Source organism: Malania oleifera, chromosome 4, assembly GCF_029873635.1.
Source record: "Malania oleifera isolate guangnan ecotype guangnan chromosome 4, ASM2987363v1, whole genome shotgun sequence".
Lineage (NCBI taxonomy): Eukaryota > Viridiplantae > Streptophyta > Magnoliopsida > Santalales > Ximeniaceae > Malania > Malania oleifera.
In genome coordinates this window covers 124,546,054-124,561,523 of record NC_080420.1, presented here as the reverse complement: position 1 = coordinate 124,561,523, position 15,470 = coordinate 124,546,054, and the positions used below count along the sequence as shown (strand labels likewise).

The window sequence follows — 15,470 nt, the reverse complement described above, 5'->3', positions numbered from 1 at the left end:
AGGAAAAACTCTGAAATTTTATTAATTACCCTCACTTATGGCGGAGGAATACCGTGGTTACAAGAAGGGGTTCTGGGAGATTACAATCAATCACATAAAAGAAATACTCTCCCAAAACCATTCATAACGAAAACCAAAAACACTCTCTACCCTACACCATACAAGCCAATAAACATTCATTGTCATTTACTTTTACTCTTTCTAGCTCAATTCTGGGCCCCACTAAACAAGTGTGGATATCTCTGGCACATCTTATCCTCTAATTCCCATGAAGTCTCCTCAACTGCATAATTGCGCCATAGTACTTTTACTAGTGGGATCTTTTTAATGCGTAGTTCCTATTCCTTCCGATCCAGAATCTGCACTGGCACTTCTTCATATAACAGAGTATCCTTAAGCTCCATTGCCTCATAACTGATCACATGGGAAGGATCTGTGACATACTTCCTCAACATAGATATATGGAATACGTCATGGATTTTGGACAGTACCGGTGGTAACACTAATCTGTAGGCAACTGGACCCATTCTTTCCAATATCTCAAATGGACCAATAAACCTAAGCTCAGCTTACCCTTTTTCTCAAACCTCATAACTCCTCCCATCAGTGCAACTTTCAAGAATACATGATCCCCCACACTAAACTCCAACTCTCGTCAACAGGTGTCAGCATAACTTTTCTATCAACTCTGAGCTGTTTTGATCCTTTCTCGGATAAGTCTAATTTTCTCAGAGGTCTTCTAAACAATTTCTGACCCCAAAACCTGTCTTTTACCAATTTCATCCCAGTATAACGGAGATCAGCACTTCCAACCATACAATGCTTCATATGGTGTCATCCCGATGCTGGCCTGGTAGTTGTTATTATAAGCAAACTCAACCAATGGCATAAATTGTATCCAACTACCACCAAAATCCAACACAAAAGCTCGCAGCATATCCTCCAATATCTATATGGTCCTTTCTATCTGTCCATCGGTCTAAGGATGAAATGTTATGCTAAACGTCAGCTGAGAACCCATGGCTCTTTGCAAACTCCTCCAAAAACAAGATGTGAACCGTGGGTCTCGGTCCGATACAATGCACACTGGCACGCCATGCAGTCTAACTATCTCCTGTATGTACCACTCTGTCAGTCTACTCATGGAGTAGTTAATTCTGATTGGAAGGAAATGGGCAGTCTCCGTCAATCGGTCAACGACTACCCAAATGGCGTTATGTCCATGCAATGCCGGCGGTAACCCTATGACAAAGTCCATAGAAATATGCTCTCACTTCCATTCGAGAATGTGAAGCAATTGCAATGATCCCGCCGGTCTCTGATGCTCAACTTTCACCTGCTGGCATGTCAAACATTACTCTACAAATTCAAAGATTTCTTTCTTCATATTACTCCACCAAAAAGACTCCCGAAAATCAATGTACATCTTAGTGCTTCCAGGGTGAACTGTATAAAGGGATTGATGCGCTTCCTCCAGGATAATTCTCTTAATCTCAGCATCAGAAGGTACACACAATATGGTACGGAACCTCAAAGTTCCATCATCTGTAATATTAAACTCTGCTCCCTAACCATTTTGCACTTTATCCATAATTTTCATTAATTCCACATCTTTTATCTAAGCAGCTTTAATTATTTCCTGTAAATTGGGCTGAAGAACCAAATTAGCAATGAGTGCCTAATGATTTTCCTCTACCAACTCCACACCAAGCCTTTCTAAATCCATCCCGATCGGATGCTAAGTCACCATTGTTGATACTGATGAACTCACTGATTTTCGGCTCAAAGCATCAGCTACCACATTAACTTTTCCTGGGTGGTAACTAATGGTGCAATCATAACCTTTAATCAGCTCTAGCCACCTCCTCTGCCTCGTATTTAATTCTTTTTGTGTGAAAAAGTACTTTAGGCTCCTATGATCTGTGAAAATCTCACACCTACCCCCATACAAATAATGCCTCCATATTTTCAACGCATAAACCACCACTGCTAACTCCAGATCATGGGTAGGGTAATTCTTTTCATATTTTTTAAGCTGTCGGGAAGCATAAGCTATAACTTTCCCCTGTTGCATCAGCACCCATCTGAGCCATTTGTGTGACACATCACTGTAGATTACAAAACCCTCTTCTCATTGTCAAAACCGGTGCAGTGATGAGTCACTGCTTCAACTCCTGAAAACTCTGTTCACACTCATCTGTCCATTCAAACTTCACACTTTTCCTAGTCAATTTTGTCAAAGAGCCTGACAATTTAGAGAAGCATTCTACAAATCGGCGATAGTATCCTACCAATCCCAAAAAACTCCTGACCTCCTGCACATTTTTCGATCTAGCCCAGTCCACTACCACCTCAATCTTGCTTGAATCCATAGAATTACCACCCCTGGATACCACGTGTCCGAGGAAAGTGACTTGCTTAAACCAGAACTCACACTTCTTGAATTTGGCATACAGCCTTTTCTCTTTCAGTACCTAAAGAACTATTCTCAAATGTTCCTCGTGCTCCTCGGGACTCTTTGAATACACCAGAATATCATCAATAAAAACCACAACGAACTGACCCAGGTACTGATGGAAAACTCTATTCATCAAATCCATGAATACCGAAGGAGCATTTGTCAGTCCAAAAGGCATAACCAGGAACTCATAATGGACATATCGAGTTTAGAACGCTGTTTTCAGAATATCCACTGCCTTGACCTTTACTTTATGGTACTCAGATCGTAGATCAATCTTCGAGAAAGTCTATGTCCTCTGTAACTGGTCAAACAAATCATTAATACAGGGAAGCGGGTATTTTTTCTTAATGGTCACTTTATTTATCTCTCTATAGTCGATGCACATTTTCATCGACCCATCTTTCTTTTTTACAAACAATACCGGCGCTCCCCAAGGTGACACGTTGGGCCTGATAAACCCCTTGTCTAACAATTCCTATAGCTGTTCTTTCAACTCTTTTAGTTCTGTCGGTGTCATTCTGTACGGCACTTTAGAAATCGGCATTGGTCCTGGAGCTAGGTCAATAGCAAATTCCACTTCACAATCAGGAGGCAATCCCGGCAAATCCTCAGAAAACACATCAACAAAATCTCTCACCATCGGGTTATCTTTCAACTTTAGTTCCCCTTCTAATGCTTCCTTTACACAGGCTAGATACCCCTTGCATCCTTCCATAAGCAACCTCCTCGCCTAAATGGCTGATAATATCTGTGGTGGGGTGCGCACACGTCCCCACAAATCTGTACTCCTATTTTCCTAGAGGTCTGAATACTACCTCTTTCTAATAACAGTCAATACTGGCAAAATTGGAAGCTAGCTAGTCCATCCCCAGAATTACCTCAAAACCATGCATGTCTAAGACTACTAAATTAGCTGGCAAGGATCTCCCCTAAATACTAATTAGACAGTCTTTGAGTACCTTCCTACACAACACTATAGTCCCAGTCGGTGTAGCCACTGATAAATTGACATCTAGTGGCTGAACTTCTATTGCACAGAACTTGATAAACTCCCGGGCTATGAACGAGTGAGTCGCCCCTGGATCAAATAAAACAATAGTCTTATATGACAAAATTGGAATAATACCTATCACTACATCGTCTTCCGCCTCAGCGTCTCCTAGTGTCAGAGCATAGACCCGCGCCAGGGCGATATTCCTCTGCTGACCACCTCGAGATCCCTGATTATCTCCTCAGTACAGTCTAAGAGTAGGTGCATTGCCCAGTGGTGCACAACAGTCTCGTGCTGTTTCCGAGTCAATTGCACTGATAACAGAAAACTACTCCGATCAAACGGCGGAGAATCGCCGCCGAGATCCCGAAATGGTGTTTTTCAACTGATTCGGGCTTAAACCGAGCACAAAATCAAAGAAAGAAGGGGTGGTGGCCGTAGCCTTAGAAAGAGAGAAATCTGATTTTACTCCAAAAATTATGACTTGAATTCCTTATATAGTACACTGACCCGTAGCAAACCGTCCACAGTTTGGTCTACACCAAACCAAATTTCCTTCTTTTCTTTATTTTCTCATTATTTAAATTTTCCAAGTCCCTACATAGTCAATAGTTTATTATGTGTTTTTTTTAATTAGTATAGATTATGTGCATTTGGGGGCTTGCTTGTCATATTTGTGTATTCTATGGGTATGTTTGTAATGTAATATAGTTTTAGGGGCATATGCATAACTTCATGTGAAGAGAGTGTCTGAAAGCCATGTTGTAGGTAGCAGTTGTTGAATTTGAATTGAAGTGGACGTGAATTTCCCCCTTGTATCTCCTCCCTTCCCCTTCCTCTCTTCATCTTCTTCTAATCTCTCCCACGGCTGTAGATTTTGATGCGCTCTTGCATCACCATATCTTCAAGATTCTAGATTATTATTATTTAGGAATCAAGATTTTGGGGTATGATCATCAAGGAAAATTGTATTTTTAGTTTACTTAGCCACTCAAAACATAGATTGAAACACCACACATGCGAAGGATGAGTGCGTAGTGGCATTAGGAGCGAGAGAGGGGTAGGTTACAAATTATTTGGACTGCAAGTGACATAGGACAAGAAGCAAGACCTTGGGAAGATCCTTGTCAAAGGATAATTAAAAAGAATCGGGTCAAGGAATTGTTGGGTTTAGTTAGTAATTAATTGTGTGGTTAGTTTAATTAATATAGGATTATGTATGTTTGGGGGGACTCCTTTGTAATATTTGTGTATTTTTAGGGGTATGTTTGTAAATTAATGTAATTTTAGGGATATATATATGTGTGTAATTTTATGTATAGAGGCTTTCTTAGATATATTGTGCGAAAATCATGTAGAAGTAGGTTGTTGAACTTGCAGGTGAGTTTTTCCCCTTATATTACTCCAATCCTCTCTTTCCCTTCTCTTCAATTTCTTCAAATTTCTCTCCATGGCTGCAGATCCTTAATGCTGCTCCTGTATCACTTGGTTTTACAAGACTCGAAGACCCCTACCCTCATGCCCCTGGTTTTTCTTTTTTCTTCATTTTTTGGCTTGCCTTCCTAGCAAGGACCGCACCCTCAGGATGACTAAAGGCTTCAAGAGTAATGATGAAACATGCTATTTCATCCCAGGCAAGCATAATAAAAGGCTAGATATACCCCAGAAGCAAGTTAATGATGTCCTGACGCAGGCTTCAAGAGTAATGATGAGAAAATGTTCTGTGCAACAAGCAACTAGCTGGCAGTACTTGGGGCTTTGTTCAGCATAGCTACGCAGTGATATGCTAAGTAGTGATTCCACACAATATAACACCAGCCAAAGAAAAATGAGCAGCCTTGGGCTTCATTTCACTAGCCCTAAGACAGTACACACAAACTAATATTTTATAGTTCCTCATTTCAATTTTAAATTTTAATCCAATAATGACAACAAAGACAGCAATGACACACAACCAAGTTCATTTAATAATTGCAAATTTCTTATACATTTGGTATTGATACGCAAATAAAGAGTTGAAAATAATAACAGATGTGCTAGGGTCGTTCATCACCAGAGTTTCCAGCTTCAAGTGCCAAAGCAGATATCTCTGGATAATAGAGTGGAGTGCTTGGAACGCAGATGATGGAATGACAGAACTAAGCTGCCTTTTACATCAGGTCCAGACTGAACACTGGCTTGCAGAGAGAACATTTTAGGCTTGATTGCTAGTCTGGGAGATCCAAGAATGCATTTGCTACCCTGTCAGTTATTGTACCAAAAATTGTGGTAGCCAATCAAGTAATTCCTAACAGAACTAAAGAGAGGTGACCTAGCCAAAACAATAAATGCGTTTGTAGCTAAGCCTCAAGTCACATGACTCTCAAAAGAGCTCAGATCTAGATGAAACAGGTAATTAAGAAGTAAAGAATAATATCCTAAATCAACAAGCAGTAATATCCTTAATCAACAAACAGTAGCACGTCTCCTGAGGCAAAATCTTGATGCCATGCAAAAAATCAAGCATAAAGCAAAAAGTTCTCTATGTCATGGGGGGGTTCTGCCAAAACAAAGCATTGATGAAGAGTAAATTCAAATATAATACTTTGTTTTATTTATTTATTTGATACAAAAAGAAGCTTTGTTAAAGATAGCAAGGAGAAACAGATACAACAAAGGAGAACAAAAAATCCTAAACATAAAAATAACAACCAATCTATGTTGACCTCCTGAAAACAGTAGCCTTTGAAGAGCCTGCACTATAAGCTCAAAGAGAAGCCAAAGAAACCCCCATTGATAATCTCTTCCGAAAAAAAAAATTTAGCATTCCTTTTTTGAGCACACCTCCACAAACTCTTGACATCCTTACCTTTTCCAAAACCAATAAAGGAAATGGTTGAGCACCTCCACCAAATTTGGATAAACCTATGCTCCAAGAAGTCCAAAAATAGTATGCCATAGGCTCGATGCAAATGAGCAATATAAAATAAATGATACATTCTCTGAGCTGCTTCCACACATAAGACATACCGGGAGACGCAGCTTTAGAATAACCACTACTCTGCAGCAGATGGCTGGTGTTAACTGTATTAAGTTCCACCAGAAAAACAAATGCTTTTATCTTAAGAGGATATTTACCCACCCAAATTCCTCGATAGAGAGGAAAAGCCAATCAAATTTAGTAAGGTGAAAAAAAGAAATTTAATAGTCTCCAATGAGTCCAAAGACCAACCCATTACTCCTACAGGAGATATGGCAACCTCCCAACACAATGAGCAAAGAAGACAACTCCTCCACCTCTCTTATCATTTCTTGATCAGTTCAAACCATCTCCTCTGTCTAATCTTCAGTTCTTTTTAAGTGAAGAAGTACTTAAAGCTTTTATGGTCCGTTAAAATCTCGCACCTTTCACCATACAAGTAGTCCATATTTTCAATGCAAACACCATTGCCGCTAATTCTAAACCGTGCGTAGGATAATTCTTCTCGTACTCCTTGAGTTATCGAGAAGCATATGCAATGACCTTACCCTGTTACATCAATATGCACCCGAGCCCTTTTCTAGATGCATCACTATAAATCACAAAACCACCATCCCCTTGAAGGAATTCTCAATACCGGCGCAGTGACGAGTCGTTGCTTTAATTCTTGGAAGCTTAGCTCACATTCACCAGTTCACTCATACTTCACATTCTTCCTTGTCAATCTTGTCAAATGACCTGATAATTTAGAAAACCCTTCTACAAATCGGCGATAATACCCTGTCAGACCTAAGAAACTCCTGACCTCGTGAACATTCTTCGATCTCGCCCAATCCACTAATGTCTCTATCTTACTTGGGTCCACAGAAATATCATCCTTGGATCACATGTCCTAGGAAAGCAACTTTTTTCTAGCCAGAACTCACATTTCTTGAATTTGGCATAAAGCTTCCTTTTTCTTAGTGCCTGGAGTACCAACCTCAAATGATTCTCATGCTCCTCAGGTCTTTTCAAATAAATCAAAATATCATCAATAAATATCACCACAAACTGATCTAGATATTCATGAAAGACCTTGTTCATACAACAACAATCAAGCCTTAGTCCCACTAAGTGGGGTCAGCTATATGAATCATTTTCCGCCAATTTATGCGATCATGGACCATTTCTTCTGATAGATTCGAGGATATTAAATCCTTACTCACTATCTCCTCCCAAGTTATTTTACGTCTACCCCTACCCCTTCTACTACCCCCCACAGTAACTAAGTCACTCTTCCTCACAGGTGCACTATAAGGCCTATGTTGCAAGTGTCCATACCATCTAAGTCGTCCCTCCCTTATCTTATCTTCAATAGGAGTTACACCTAACTTACCACGAATATGTTCATTCCTTAATTTATCTTTCAATGTTATATCACTCATCCATCTAAGCATTCTCATCTCGGCAACTTTTACTTTTGGGATATTTTGTTTCTTCGTCGCCCAACATTCCGATCCATATAGCATAGCTGGTCTTATAGCTGTCTTATAAAACTTCCCTTTCAATTTTAAGGTATTCTACGATCACATAGCACACTTGAAGCACTTCTCCATTTTAACCAACCTGCTTTAACTCTATGCATTACATCACCTTCAGTTTCTCCTTCAACTTGCATAATAGATCCAAGGTATCGAAATTTACAAGTGCTATTTATTTCTTCATAATCAAGTTTAACTTTATCTCCAATATTCCTCCTATCATTACTAAAATTACATTTCATATATTCTGTTTTATTTCTACTTATCCTAAAGCCTCCAAAATCCAAAGCTTCTCTCCATAATTCTAACTCAGTCTCTACTCCGTCCCTAGTTTCGTCAATTAATACAATATCATCTGCAAAAAACATACACCATGGAACCTCCTTTTGAATGCAGCAAAAGCATTAGTCAGTCCGAATGGCATAACTAAGAATTCACAGTGACCATATCTGGTTCGGAATGTAGTCTTTGGAACATCCCCTTACTTGGCTTTCACCTGGTGGTACCCAGATCGAAGTTCGATCTTAGAGAAGACTTGTGTTCCCTGGAATTGATCAAACAAATCATCTATACGAGGTAATGGGTACTTGTTCTTAGTTGTCACCTTATTTATTTCCCGATAATCAATACATTCTCATCAACCCGTCTTTCTTTTTAACAAATAACACTAGCGCTCCCCAAGGTGACACACTAGGTTTGATGAATCCTTTGTCCGGTAATTCCTGCAACTGCTCCTTCAACTCCTTCAATTCTACCAGAGTCATTCTGTAGTTTTAGAGATTGGTGTCTTTCCTGGAAGTAGGTCAATAACGAACTCAACTTCATGATCAGGAGGCAACCTAGGTAAGTCCTTCGGAAATACATCTGAGAATTCCCTCACTACTGGAATATCCTCAAGCTTTAGTTCTTCCTTTGGTACTTCCTTCACACATGCTAGGTACCCTTGACATCCATCCAAGAGTAGCCTTTTTTGCTTGAATAACTGACAGTATTTGTGGTGAGGAGCGCACGCACAATCCAACAAATTTATACTCCTGCTCCCCAGGAGGCCTGAACACTACCTCTTTCTTTGTAATAGTCTATACTAGCATAACTGAAGGCTAGCCAGTCCATCCCCAGAATTACATCAAATCCATGCATGTCAAACACTACTAAATTAGCAGGTAGCATTCTTCCCTAAATACCAATTGGATAGTCTTTACGTACTTTTCTACATACCACTACAATTCTCGTCGGTGTGACCACAGATAAGTCAGCATCTAATAGCTAAGTTCCCACCACACACATTTTAATATACTCCAGAGATATGAATGAATGCGTTGCTCCCGAATCAAATAATACAACAGCTTCCTTTGAAACTATAAATATATTACCTGTCACCACGTCACCAGCATTTTCTGCATCACCCGGAGTAAGAGAATAAATACGCGTCTGGGCGGTGTTCCCCCGATAGTTGCCTCAGGGTGCCTGATTGTTTCCCCGGTATTGATTAGGAGTGGGTGCATTATTCAACGGCCCACGACAGTCTCTTGTGATGTGGCCGGGTCTACCGCACTAATAACAGGTAACCGCTCCAACCCGGCATTCCCCCCAATGCCTCATATTACATTTAGGATAAGGAGGGCGTGATGGATTACCCTGTAAACTTGATTCCCTATTTCTTGTCTTTGGCCCACATTATTACTATTTCTCCTCCATGGACCCTTACTAGTACTAGCGTGAAAACCAAAAGGCATGGACCTCTTCCTTTGATTCAATATCCCTGCACTTCTTTGTAAACTTGTCTCCAATACCATTGCTTTATCCACCAACTCCGAGAGGTTCTGAACTTGAAATGTCACCACCTACTTGTAGATCCTCAAACTCGGGCCTTTCTCAAATCTCTGCGCCTTCTTTGATTCATCTGGAACCATATATGGGGCGAATCGAGACAGTTTGACAAACTTAGCCGCATACTGCTGAACGGTCAAGTTCCCCTGCGTTAAGTTTGTAAACTCCTCCGCCTTGGCATCTCTGGTGGAAACGGGGAAGTATCGATCAAAGAAGATCTCCTAGAAATGGTTCCAAGTCAGAGTTGTGAGTCCTGGCCTCTGTTCTTCGAGTAGTTTCACAGATATCCACCAACACTTGGCCTCCCTAGTCATTTTAAAAGTGGCATAAAGAACCTTCTGTTCATCTGTGCAGCGAAGGACTCTTATTAACTCTTCTATCTCCTAAACCCAATCTTCTGCAACGATTGGGCCAGCTCTTCTCGCAAAAGTTAGGGGATTCATACGGATGAATTGCTCAATAGTGCACCCTTGGTCGGTGGGTGAGCAGTTATGTCCCCTAGAGTTCTGCATAATCTCTGCCATGACCTGTTGGTCTAAACCTCGTAGCACTGAAGTAGAATCAATGTCGTCCTCATAGGAAACCCCCATGTTGTTACTTCCTCCAGCATTCACGTTGTTATCTCTGGGGTCCATCCTGAAGATAGGACAGAAATTAATTCAGAATCTCAATATCGTAACACGATCGATACAACCATTTAACTAGGAAACTATAAAGTGCACAATACCCACATACAAGAATACTTAAGCTTTCCTTCAGTGACTTCCCCCGCACAAATAAACCAATTTAGTGTCCAAGTTCCCAATTTAAGTTTTAGCCTCACTGTTCAGACACAAAACAGTTGACGGTTTTTCTAAGATTCCTGAAACCGTCGACAGTTGGAAATACCGAGGGCATGTTTTTGAGGAAACTGTCAACGGTTGGTGAATGCCACAGAAAACCATCGACGGTTTGCCCCAGAATGCTTCACTAAATCCCTCTCTTTGTGTAAGTTTAGTCATTTCAAGAAACGGCCTCTAATCACAACACATAAATTACAACGTACCCAATAATAACGTACCAATATCCTAATTTACTCATTCCCACCTCATCCTAACTCATACCTATACTCTGGTAAAATTATCGGTTAAAGTCTACCAAACCTATCAACCTAGGCTCTGATACCACAATTATAACAACCCGAAAATTATACTGTCTCTGATACCACAATTGTAACAACCCGAACCCGGTAGGGTTCCTATAGCACTAATACCACACTTGTGACGACTCAAACCCCAGTGAGGTCAAGGTACGCCTTTCCATAACTTAATTTAAAGCAAGCAGCGAAAATATTTTAAACCTCAAATACCATATCAGAATACTAAACCACCACAATTACATAGGAATCTCCCAAAAACAATATTGCATCCCAAGGTATACAAAAGCATATACAATTCAATGTCACCCAAGCACTTACTCTAAACTATAATATCTAAGCCCCGCCTCAAAGCTTGCTAAGCTTGATTCCCTGTATGTTCTAAAATATGAAATGGTTATTTGGGTGAGACACCTCTCAGTAAGAAGAAATAGATTATTACCAGTATGTGGCTAACATGAGTTTTAGTGTAAACAAAATACATCCATTAATTTAACTTTAAAGGAAATGACATTTGTAAATTGTACTCACGCCTATATAATTAAAAATACATATTTTCCTTCAAAACATAATTTCGGCTCAATAGTTGACCCCATTTACATAAATACAAAAATATGCATAGAAGAACCTCCCTTTTTGGACTAACTTCATGTTTAACCCCCATGATCGGGTTGTATGGTCTGAAGACTGGACTTAGCATTGGTTGGCCAACCAAAACTAGGTCAAAAGTAACACGTCTGTAAGTACGATTTGCCTACTGCATCCTGGTCTGAACCCAGGAGGGTACACAACCCTTCTCGGGCCAAATCGACTATCCACCGCCTACACTTCCACAACAGTGTGGCTGCATTAATATTCTCTCTAGCTGCAGTACCGAGCTTTCAACACATATGGTCCATCAAGGTTCTTAAACCATATATAGCAATTTACATAATAAAATAATAAAATGATCTCATTTTCTCAACACATAGTTCGCAATAGTCCTTCCACAATTTTCCAATCATTCACGGGATCGGTATTAAACCGTCCAATTCACAATATCCACATTATTCCAAACAATTCAAGAAATCAGTATAATACCACAGCTTTCGCCATATAACACCACAAAAATTCCAACAGGTTTAACTATGCAATAACAATAAATCAATCTCATGCCACACTATTTGAATGTTAATTCATAATATACTCAGTATATTTTGCTAAAAATTAGGGTATAATCACCTCTACAGTTTTAATTTAACTCAAAATATATATTTTACAGAAAAAAGGAGATGATTACCCTATTCACTTTAATTTTCCCCAAATACATGTATAATAAACCAAAACCATCAATTTCATACGCTTGATTCTTTCAGAAAATCTGATATAATATTTTTGTATCCACATACTCAAATTTAATCAGTCCAATTTCAAAATAAACTAACATATTCTAATCCCTTTATCTACTCCTAAAGATAGGCCTACCACGTTCCTGAAACCGTGCCTGCAGCATTCGAAAGACGAAACCCCAGTTTCCTTAACCTTGCCGAGGAGAGAGGAGCCAATCGAAGAGGAGAGAGAGACGGTCGGAGAGCAAGAGTGGAGAGAATTTGGGTGAAAGAGAGAGTGGGACACAATTTAGAGGAAGGGAGAGAGAGAGAAAGAGAGAAACCCTAAATTGAGAGAGTGAGAAATAAAAAAATATAAGGCTTCCTCACACTTAAAGACCTCAGCCCATCTGAAACCGTCGACAGTTTTTCCTGGGATTCCTGAAACCAACAACGGTTTAATCTTATACCAAACAGTTTGGTTCCGGGTTACTACACTACCCCTCCTGAAATCTTAAAAATGAATAAAAAATATAGAGGAATGGTAGAAAGGCTGGCTTGCATGAGTTATTCAACCTCCTAAAGAGGACAGCTTCTTTTCCCCACCCAAACGCTTAACTACCTTACTCACCATCAGATCCCAAAAAAATAAAGAACAAAGATTTCCTCCCAAAGGCACAACTACGGGTCAAAGACCACTCCAAAAGACCACATCCAGCTAAGGGGTCAGCTCCAAAACCCTTTTAGAAACAATATTAATCAGTGCAAGCCCGCACTTTCACTTAATTTTAAGACGAGATCCTCTCAAAAATCTTAGAATAGTAGAATAGTGAGTGTATTAACAAAAGAGTCGAGTAGTAAACGTGGTCATCTAAGAAAATCATGGTGCCCTCAGCGAATTGCAAATGAGACATCATCACCTCCTCCCCACCCACCTTAATATCCCTCACAACCCCCCCCCCCCCCTCCCCCAAAAAAATTTATAGCCCTATTTAACGTCCAACTCAACACATCCACCACAAGGACAAATAAAAATGGGGATAAAGGATCCCCTTGCCAAACCCCCACTCGAAGATCTAAGCTAATCTCTAGGCTGCCTATTAGTAATCACTGAGAAATTATTATACTTTGTTTAATTCAAAAATTATTTTCCTCATTAGGCTATCCTAGCCAAGGTTTCAACTAGTGTATTGCATCCTGTGCAATCAGTAAGGTTAATAGAACATTATTGGAGAAATCTAAGACAATTTCCATGATGGTGCTGAAAAATAATTGACTAATACATGCCTATATAATCAACAGCTACTACAAAGCAATATCTGGCTTGCAGACCTTTTATCTCCAATCAATTCTGCATTTAATTAATATAAGATATCAACATTTAGCATTGTCATTGGAATACAATACCAAATTAAAATTGCAAATTAATTTGTCTCACACACATAAATGAGAGAGAATCAACTGTAGAGACTTGAATCCTTCAAAAGGAGACTTACCTTCCGTTTAACAGGTATTGAAGTGCTAACAACAGGCTTGAAGAACGATTCTAATCTGTAAACCAAAAAACCATCATTGACCCATGAGAAAAGCTCTGACCTCATTTTTATATATTGGGTTAAATGCCTTTTTCCTTGTACTTAAAATGATTTAAAATTTGATCCCGAACTAATATTTGGCGATCAAGTCCTGTATTTATTAATAATTGCCATTTTTGTCCCTAAGCTAAAACATTTCCCATCAAGTCTCAGAGTTTCATCCTTTGATTTTCAAATATCCATATGCTAACCTCAGGCACATTAGAGGGTCAAATTGGGTGAAAAGGCTATTGACTGCCATCCAACCAAAAAACTGGACACAAATATTTTTCGAACTTACACATTTCCTTTTTCATTTCACCTTGCAATAACAATAAACGCATCATTCATGCAAATGTGGATAATAACCACTGTCATAGATTGCATTACCAGTTAAAGTATGAGCATTTGATTCCTAAAACAGAAAAAATCATCAGAAGCTCAGTGACTTGATTGCCAAAAACTTTTATCTTAAGAATGAAACTGAAAATCATAAAACATTACAGGGGACTAGAAGTGCATTTAACCCTAAGTATATAAGAATTGCACTACTTACCGGCCTTGTGATGACTTGTTCTTTGCAGCCTTTATTTTTTCTATTGCCTAATAAATATGGAGAAATCAAGATGAAAAAATAGTACAATTTTTCAGAGAGGCCACATAAAATCCAGGGCATGGTACAAAAAATGAAAATATATAATAAAGAATAGAAAGCATACTTTTGTTACTCTCTCACTGTTGAACCCATTTTCATTCACCAAAAAAGTTATCAGTCCCTGGAAAAAAAAAACCAATAAAGAACCACTTGAACCATGCGAAATGATTTTAAAATAACAAAAAATGTGAAATTTTAATGAAAGTAATCACTTCTTCATCTGGAGCAGTCCACTTAATCTCGGGATGCTCGTCCTCTGCAAATACTAATGGTTCTTTAAACAAGCACCGAGCCTCCTGATATGGCCAATCGTCAGGTATTTGGTACCTGAAAGTAGTGAAATATAGACTCAATATTTGAAATGACACAGCAAGAAGAGTCATAAGTCAATGCCCATTGAGGCAAGAAACAGTAGCACACCCAAAGAAGAAAAAATAAAATGGTTATGCCTGGCCAACGAACTTTCTGTGATCATGTATGCTATATGAATATCTAGTTTGCCTTTTAACAATTTATAGCCATTCATAGTGATGCTGGTTACAAAGAATGACGCTCATAGTTTACATACTGACATACAGAACACACCATGAACATGTAAATTTATTAAATTTCACGTTTGTATGGTAAAAGCTTTCAATTCAGATTTCATTTACAGGATGTTAGTCATTTATATCAATTGCATCCACAGTTTGGCTAGTCAGGAGGCTGACACTCCTGTAGAAGCATTCCAAACATGCCCAACTTGGAAGAATTTAATGGACACCACTTTACACATCCTTTACGAGGACCCAGAGTTTTGGACAAAGGGAGAGAGAGAGAGAGAGAGATTGGAATATAGATCCCAATTACTGTATCATCACACATCAATCATTCAATTTCAAAGACACTACTTAAACCAACTAACCCCAGCTAAAATAAGGTAATTAAAAAATAAAACATACATCCAAAAATTAAATATAAACCTGTTGAAAAAAAAAATTAACAAATAAAATGCTACTTGGTATATTAAAAAGAAAAAAAAAGTTAAAAGGTGCTTGT

General features: G+C 39.0%; 1 protein-coding gene across 2 annotated transcripts in view; it reads right to left on the bottom strand.

Annotated features, from left to right (window-relative positions):
* The window catches only part of LOC131154208 (flap endonuclease 1), a 68,601-nt gene that overhangs the window by 10,665 nt on the left and 42,466 nt on the right, over positions 1-15,470 (bottom strand). The window contains exons 13-17 of one of the 2 annotated variants that reach the window (XM_058106826.1): positions 14,645-14,759; positions 14,497-14,553; positions 14,334-14,380; positions 13,700-13,754; positions 5,506-5,693 (exon numbers count right to left, since the gene is read on the bottom strand). In XM_058106826.1, the coding sequence (XP_057962809.1) occupies positions 5,520-5,693; positions 13,700-13,754; positions 14,334-14,380; positions 14,497-14,553; positions 14,645-14,759 (448 nt within the window). In that variant the 3' untranslated portion in view covers positions 5,506-5,519. The remainder of the gene's footprint in view (positions 1-5,505; positions 5,694-13,699; positions 13,755-14,333; positions 14,381-14,496; positions 14,554-14,644; positions 14,760-15,470) is intronic. The other variant, XR_009136387.1, reaches the window with a different exon arrangement.